At 25.8% G+C, this 9,438-nt stretch overlaps 1 protein-coding gene across 1 annotated transcript in view; it reads left to right on the top strand.

Annotated features, from left to right (window-relative positions):
* The first annotated feature begins 8,644 nt into the window (after positions 1-8,644).
* The window catches only part of LOC129965493 (tubulin alpha-1A chain-like), a 35,764-nt gene continuing 34,970 nt past the window's right edge, over positions 8,645-9,438 (top strand). The window contains exon 1 of the mRNA XM_056079432.1: positions 8,645-8,799. Coding sequence (XP_055935407.1) covers positions 8,797-8,799 — 3 coding nt within the window. The 5' untranslated portion in view covers positions 8,645-8,796. The remainder of the gene's footprint in view (positions 8,800-9,438) is intronic.

The raw sequence follows: 9,438 nt of genomic DNA, 5'->3' as shown, positions 1-9,438 counted from the left end.
TTTTTATAGATAGTTAAATCAATTAAAAATTCATGTTTTATCTGTTAATAATTTCATTAACTCATTGGTTGAGTGCATTCGAATATTATTATTCTGCGCAACTGTATTGCTAATTTACTATTATCGTGATGGAGAATTACTAACATAACAATAAAACATTTCAGACAGTTAAAACCAAGTTATGGAACTCTGAAACGAAACAAATCTCGTCTACACGCAAGAAACATGAAAATTCAGAAATTTTAAGCATCAACAAACGACTACTTTTACAGAATAAAAAAAATATATATATTAACTAATTTTTTTACTCTATCGTTACGAGAAGCTTTGTTTCCAACTTCCTGTTACTAACCACAAATCAATAGAGTCTGCTTGCATGCCCAAATAAAGTAAACAATGTTTCTTGTGTCTCAATGATTTTTCAATCATCTTTTGTTTTTATGACATTTTTTTACAACATAACGGTAAATATAAGGCCAACTGCTATAGTGTAGACATGAGAAGGACTGATAATTTAACCTTATATTATTTAATTTCCTACTGCTTTTAGGATTTTAAAAATTTAATTTTGTTCAATTAATGCCATAAAAGACTCATTTCTATTACTTTCTCGTATATGAAGTATAAAGGAAGTATTGCAATTGAAAAAAAAAATAGAGGGAGAGCGTGAGATTTTTAAGAAACTTCACGTTTCAGATCTTGTTGAATTCAAAAAACACATTTATGGCGTTATGTCTGTCTGTGAACACGATAACTCAAGAGTGTTTCAAACTAGACAGATAAAATTTGGTATATGGGTATATGGACTTATGACCAAATTTATAGATTTCTGTAAAATTTTAAAGGAAATCCAATTATAGGATGTCTGTCTGTCTGCTCAATTACAATCAAACATGTTAGCTGCAGAACGCAAAGAGATAAACTGAAGTTGCTTTGAATTTAAAGAGCTTAAAATGATTTTACCGATTAACCTGTATATAGATTTATTGCTGCATGCCTTTTTTTATGGCAAAATGTCGCTAAAAACAAATTACAAAATGAAAAGGTGTTTTAACTCCCTTAATTAATTAACAGGGTATTTTTTTTATTTATACTTTTTTTTTCAAAAAAAAAAAGTCAATATATTTGTAAATACAGAAACTTATTACTTTTTTTTAAAAAAAAGTAATAATTGCATGCATAGGCCATATGCAGAACATAAAAAAATATTCAGAAGTAGCTCCATTGTCATTTTTAGCCATTATGCAAATTTTTCGCGGAATTCATTTATTAGTAGTTACCGCACCATCTTGTTTTGGATAACTGGGAGTCAATGTATTTTCAAATGCCATAACTTAAAGAGACATATATTTACAAAAATCTGTCAATAATATTTTTTAATGTCAAAATTTAAGTAATGACTTTCCTTTCAATTTCCAAATCATTTTGTTTAACGTAAGAATCTACAGAAATGTAATTTAACAACTCACTTTTAAAAAAAAATTCAGAATCTTGCTTAATCAACTCTAAATTTTTGGCAAATGGCTGAAAAAGAAAATTAAATCTAATTTTAAATTAAGTAAGTAAAAATTATTTTAAACCGTTTTAAAAAATAATCAACTATGACTGATTTTGTAAAAAATAATATCGATATGAAAATTCGTAACTTAATCAAGAATATTACTTCGAGAAATATGTATGTAAATTTTTTTGACTAAATTATAGTTATCCATATCTTCCTGTGTCCATTATTGGAGCTGAAATACCGTAATTTTTTTCATCTGTCTTATAAGCGTGCGTAGACAGACGATTCCGAAATGTTTTTGACCTGCCCTAGGGCAAATCGTCTGCCAGATTTCAGCGAACAGTTCACTTGTCCTGTTTGGATAACAATGCTGAGCGATGAGGGGAAAAAAATGTTTCAGAATCTTCTTTTTAATTTTTTCTTTTCTTGTTTCAGAGCAAAAAGCAGAAATAAGAAAGCCTCATTTGCGTAGGGGTTATCGGACTTGTCTTTCCGATGGAATTTGTTTTATTATATATATATATAAGTTTTGACTATGCATACTGTATCTCTTCTTTTTTAAAAATTTTTTTACAAAACATATTCTAAATATCTTTTTAAATATATACAAAATATTAAAAAAATAAATTAAATAAAATGGCCCTAAAACAATAATTGTTAAGATGTAAAAATTGGAATGTTCATCATATTTAAGATAAATGAAAATTTTTAACGAATATTTAGTAATGAGTTTCACCTGATTTTAGGAGGCTTTACTTTATTTTATTTTTTTTAAACTATTTTTGGCATTTCACATAATTGCATTTTTGTTTTGAAAAAATTTCAGAAAGAAAGCACTTTTGAATATATTAATAAAAGCGCATTTTCGAAAACTATGTTTTATTTTTATTATTTTCTAATTTTCATACTCTTTAATCTATCAATCATGGTTATAAATATTATGGAATTTCGTAGACACCATTTTTTTAATCGAATAGAGTCACTGGTATGGAATTAAAATCAAATTAAAATTGACTATTTAACTGAAAATTTTGAAAATATTAAAATTTAGTATTATTACCAACAACAAGCAATTGCACAGCATTTTAGAATTATAGCATACCATAATAAGTAGAAATTAATTGCAAAATTTCAGCTTTAAAAAAATATGAAACAAGTCGAATTAAATAAAAGCATGTAATAATAGAAAATTTTCGAATTATGTACACTTACATTTAGCTCTTGATTTATGCACTATTTGAACTATTCTATATTACAAATAATTAAAAGAAAATATGAAAGTGTGCAAAAAGGTCACTAATGAAACATTTGTTCGGAGAGATTGGGCTAGGAGAATGTAATTTCCTTTCCATAATTTATGGTACTGAAGCTCTAACATAATGACACTGTTCAAAGGAGGATTGAAAAAAGAATTGATGAGCAAATGAATTTGTAACATTTAATGAAATTATGTTATTTATAATATTTATTGCAATTATTTGTTATGTATTTATTATATTTATTACAGTTAATTTATTTCAATAAAATTTGACGAAAAAGAGAAAAAAAAGACAAAAGGATAAATATAAAAAAATAATAAATTAGAATAATAGAGTAATTAGGGTTTAGTGTTAATAAGATTTTCATACATCTTATTTTGTTGTGATTGTATTTAGTAGTACTAAATTCCATGTGTAAAAATTAATTGTTGTAAAATTGTTCTTAGTAAGCTTAACACGTTTAGATTTTAGAAAGTAACCATTTTAAAATTTACGTGAATTCCATTTAAGAAAGGAATGAGAAAAGAGTTCGAATGGGTTATGTATCAAAAAGAAGTATTTATTTTACACTGACTGATCATAAGTTTAAAATATGTTTTGTAATGTTTTCCCCATAGATACGACTTCTTTAACGTTTATAAAAATAGAAGTTGATAAAACATTTTTTATTGCATTTCATTGTTTTTTTCTATTTTGTTTGTTCTATCCAAAACTTAATATTTTAATGTTTTCAGAACCTAATTATTAATGATATTTGATATCATTTTGATACCTAATTATCAATTAATCATTTAATTTTGATATCATATGTGAAGTGCCATCTGACGGTAAATTGCATAATACGTCGAAAAAGGAATTATGAACGTATTGAAGAATAAGAATAGAACATAGTAAAAATTAAATGTTTTCAAAAAGCAAACTTTACTTAATGCACTAAAAAGGAGAAATTTTTTATTTTTTAATAAAAATTCTGGAAAGCAAAGCGAAATTCATAAAAGCAGAAAAGGAAGGAAAGCGTTAAAGAAATAAAGTAATATGGATATCGAATGAAAATAATGCCTAAACTTTAATTGAAAATAAAAATTATTATGAATATATATATATATATATATATATATATATATATATATATATATATATATATATATATATATATATATATATATATATATATATATATATATATATATATATATATATATATATATATATATGTGTGTTTTTTTGTATGTATGTATATGAGTGCTTCTCTATTTTGTGATTTTTGCTTTTGCAAATTGATTTCATTTTACATTTCTAATAAAAGTGTGTTTCAAAATAACTTTTTTTTAATATCTTAGACTTGCCAACTATAGCGATCGGCTGTTCTCTCAAGATGTTAATAGTATTAATTGAATGTTTAATGTCAATCTTTTTGACGATTTACATCTTATCGCATTACATAGAAATTATACGCACACTATAAACTATTTTTTTCCTTTTTAATTTAGAGGAAATAATTCGAATTCAATGAGGAGTAAAATGTAATCCTAAAACAATGCAGCAATGGAATAAAACTTTGAAGAACTACATTATTCTTGAGATCCTTGTTCATGTCCTCACAGAATTTATGAAGATAAATTGAATTTGTATTTCTACTTGAAACAAAAATATTTTAATTCGTATCAAAATAGAGCCTCTATTCGTTAGAAAAGCTTTGATAAAGTTAAAAAGCCTCAAGTAATACATTTGACTTCATGAAAATTATTTAGAATTGAATCGAAAACCTTTTATTTAATCTAGGAAACAGAAATTTGCAAAGGAAAATGTGTTGAACTAAAAATTAGCCTTCATCCAACTAAAAAGGATAATTAGCTTTAATGGTAATTCTGCTGTAGTATGATATAATTTTAAAATCATCTTTGTCGAAAATAGTAACACAAGGTCACTATTCCAACTAAATTAAACCAACCAACCAACTATTGAACTAAAATTTCCGCCTCATCCAACTAAAAAGGATAATTAGCCTTAATAGTAAAAAATCATTACTGTGAATTATATTGTGTGAACAAATCTAATTACAAATTTTATACGGATAAAAATGCAAATCTGTAACTGTAACGCTTTAAAACAAATTTCTTAATAAATTAAATTGCAAAATTTGTAATAAATAAAAGACAAATCTGTAAGTGGATGTCCGGAATGGAAGTTCCGAATCCTTGTAGTTTTCCAAATGGCCGTGGCCTTATTATATGACATCAAAAATAGTCTTTGTTGAAAATGCTAGAATAATAATATTAAACAACCATTGAATATATTACAGGATCAAACAGCGGAGTTAATTTAGCAAAAGCAAGCAGTCTGAAAAATTCTCTTTGACGATGCTTCTCTTTTCTGTAAAGAGTCAAGTTCGCGCGTCATTCATTTCGCTCCATTTTCCGTAGTATTGTTCAGTCTAAAAGAAATAGGCCTGAGAAAAAGGTTCTTTTGAATATGAAATGCTTTCAGATATTTTAGAGGTCACTCTTGGAGCTCGTTTCACGAAGCATTTCATTTCATAGATAATGTAGTTTCTATTTGGATTTTCAGTGAAAAATATTAAAAGAAGAGATTTTGAAACTAATTCTGGAAGACATTTGCATAATTAAAGATTAGTTGGATATAAGGAGGAGAAAAATGGACAGGTCGATATTTTTTTTAATTATTTCTTTCCTTCTCAATAAGAAAATGTGGATAGTTAAAACTTTTAATCATGTTAATTGTTAAGCGGAAAATCATGTTCTTAAGTGAAAATATAGCCAATAACTGTGATAAAAAATAATATAAATATAACAAATTTTTTTAAATATAACAAAACATTAAAATTTGTTATGAGAATCAGTCAGCTGCTCTTAAGATAACTCTTCCTTTATCTGTACTGTGTGGAAAAGAAGAAAGAAAATACATGTTTAGAACATTCATGTTGTTTTCATGATTCTTAAGTACTATAACTTCATTTCAAATATATCTTTCGAATTTGAATTTTGTTTTACAAACAAATTTAATCATCGCCTTCTTTTGAAACTAAATCTTATTTATATTTATATGTCAAAATTGAACACTAGACATCAAAATTTCACGAAAACTTCCCTTTCGAAAGGGCATATTCAGCATGAAAAAGATAAGCTAAATAAGCCAAAGGAAGGAAAAACATGCAATGACAGTGAAAAGAGCTTGGGTTCCCTTACAATAAAAATGACGAAGTATTTTTATAAAATATAAGTGAGTATTATTTCCTTGATCATTTTAGTCTAGGTTGGAAATTGTTGAAAAAAATTGGACACTTTTATGTTTAGAACAAAAATAATGAACTAACTGTTTAATCTATTACAATGTGAAAAAAAATGCTAACTCTACTGAAAAAAAGTATTTATCTGAAATTATCATTAAAAATAAATACTATTTTATGTCTCAAAAATTTCTAGTATTATTAAGAATTTATATTAGTATGTGCTTACAGACTAATAATCTTATTTTATGCACACCCTATGCTTTGTGTTCCTAACCAAAAAAGTTATAAAATTTTAAATTTGAATTTGCACTATATGTATATGTCATGATACCAAGTCTCCTTAATCTTAAAGAAAAGGAGAATTAAATATTTCTCAGTTTTAAGCAAAATTTAATCATAAGCACCCAGAGTTTTATGCATACTTGATATACAACATATCAGAATCACCTAATTCTGAGTAGTTTAACCTTTAGATTATATTAAAAAAATTATTAGGGATACTTGACCCTTATTAACTTTGAAACCAAAATGTGACATATAATTGCAATTTTAGCGACAACAACAAATATAAAATTTCGTTTATTTAAATGGTTACATTTTTGAGTTACTGCGTTTATATAAATGCGAATGTACACACTGAAAGACTGTCGATCCCTTGGTGGATTTGGTTTAAATTTGACACGAATCAATAATTTAGATGCTATTTTTAATATTTATAAAATATTTACTGATTTTTACTGATCAAACTCTTTGTATTTCACTTTAATTCTGACAAAAAGACTGACAAACTTCCAATGAATGATTTCGTTCAAAATTTGTTGCAAAGACCGCATATCGAATTTCATCAATTTAATTCAAAGTGTTTTTGGGTCATCGTATTGACAATTGAATATATGTAATTTTTTTTAAAAAGTTTTTGAATCGAGGAAGATTCGTCAAGATCTCAAGTTCGAATTTTTTTTAACGACAACAATATTTTCTCTTCGGATATGAGGAATTAGAAAAATAGATCCATCATGAATTGCTAACAAAAGTGCAGGAAAACGGGCTTTCTGAAAAAGATGATAGATTTTTTTTTCTCTCCAAAGTAAGAAATTAGATAAGGAATTGCCTTATTCATTAAATAGTAGAATAATGAATATTTGAAAATAATTGTCGTTTTGCTTTGTATTATCAAAAATCATTTTCCTTTGTCATAATAAGTTCAAATCAAAGGAATCATATCACATTGATTTTTCAAAATGTATAATAAATGCAGATTTAAGTTAATATTCACAGTTGAATAGGGAACTTACAAATGAAGGCAATAAAAAAATTAATATTAAAAATCATCGGACAAAGGCACAACACCTTTGCCTATTTAAAATGTTTTTATTTGAATTAGAAAAAAATGTACGCCGGTTAAATTGTATTAGAGGAAAGAATAATTTTCAAATGGTGTAAAAATAATTTTTTATAAAATATTTCCTAAATGAACAACGTGGAAGAAAATTAATTTCCCTTAATTTTGAATTAACTAAAATTTATAAAAAATTTTGAAATGCATATTCACTTTCATAGAACTGCAAAATTTATTTTAAATTTTGCAGTTCTATGTCCAGCTATCTACATTGTAAAGCACCACCACACACATACACACACGCACGCACACAATGCTCACAAACACAAACATAGGCATACAAATACAAAAAGCATTAAAATTATCTAGATTTTAGATTAGTATAGATAGAATTGTCTAAATATTATTGATTTTATTTCATGAGCTAAGTGTATTAAACAATGATTCAAATATTAGACTCAGTCTTTATAAGTTACGATTCTATAATTGTAAAGCAAGACCTAAAAATTTTGAAATCTTTTTTCTTTATGTACATCATCTTCTTTATCAATAAATTTTCCGCAAATTTAAAATAATTTTATTGCAAAGATTCTTACTTTGAATAATTTCTCTAATTATACATATTTTTTGAAAAAAAAATAATATTAAGCCATTTCTATTCGAATTCAGTACAAAAAAATTTTTTAAAATGGAATTAGTGATAATGTTTAATCACTAATAATTATTTTTGGCTCATCGAATACTAACATTTCTTAATGCAGAATAATAATTGCCATTCTAAAAATAATCTTCTTTATTTTTGTGAAAAACTTACAGCTTTATATAATACGAATTATACTGTCATATACGCTCAAAATTCATATATATTTTTTTGTTTTATAAATCATTAATGATATTCTAAAGAGACAGAAAAAGATAAACAGTTATTCAAGAGTTCAAGCTATATTCAGAATGAATTCAAAGTTTTATAAATATCATTCAACCCAATCTGCTTGAAGTATGGCCGAATCTTTAAAGCCTTCGAACCGGAAAAAAAGTTTTTATTTAATATTTTTTATTATTATTCTCTCTCTTCCTTACCTACAATTCTGCCTTTCTTTTTTCACATCTTTCTGACTGATTTCCAGCGAAGCGTGTGCTTTCTGAGAAATCACAACATAAAGTTAAGATTGCATAATAACAAAAAAAGATTCTTAACCCCTTACATTACGTTTCCGTGCAATTTCTAGAATTCTCCAATAAAAGAGGCGAATCGCGGATGACATCATCGTTGAGTCGGCCAATCAAATCCGTTGCTTCTCTCCCCGAACTCAAAAACAGCGGACTGTCCACAGCAAGATAATTTAGTTTCTCGCTGTCGACCCATCACAAGTCGGACTTGCAAGAAATATTTATTTCTTCTAATCTGCAATATTTAGGCAGGTCTACCTTCTTCTAAAACAATATGGTAAGAAATAAAATTTTATTTTTGAAGTCTGAAAATTTAAGAATTGAACTTTCAGCATTTTGATTTTTAATAATTATAGATAGATGATCATACATTTAATAATTGTATGTAATTTAGATCAGATTATCTAAATAATAAATAATTATTAAATCTGATACATCTTAGATGAATAATTATTATTATAGATTTAATAATTATTGATTTTTAATAATTATCAATAGATGTTCAATTTTCTAATCAATTCTATCACAGTTAAATAAATCACAGTTAGATAAAATAGCATTCAAGTATGCTATTTTCGTTTTTAAGAATTCTTCAGTAATTATAAATACTCTGCAATATTTCTAATATTAATAATAAAGAAAAAATTCTTAAAATATAAAAGAATGAATGTCAGCTTTAGTTGTTAAAAGTAACAGCACATTTCGTAATATTCAATGTCTTGAGTTATTGAGGACATAATAATATTTATAGGCTAGCATACCATATATAAATTGCTATATGCAAAAATAAAAAAAAATAATTGAAAACGTTCTTCGGAGTAAATCTTTGGACCTTCAGCTACCATGTTCAGGGCATAGTTATTTCTTGGACAAGAACTGATCACTGAGAAACGATTTTTAAATTTTTTCATTAGAT

The sequence above is a fragment of the Argiope bruennichi genome, chromosome 4, assembly GCF_947563725.1.
Source record: "Argiope bruennichi chromosome 4, qqArgBrue1.1, whole genome shotgun sequence".
NCBI lineage: Eukaryota > Metazoa > Arthropoda > Arachnida > Araneae > Araneidae > Argiope > Argiope bruennichi.
The sequence above is the reverse complement of the archived record's forward strand: the minus strand, read 5'-3'. Positions and strand labels throughout refer to the sequence as shown.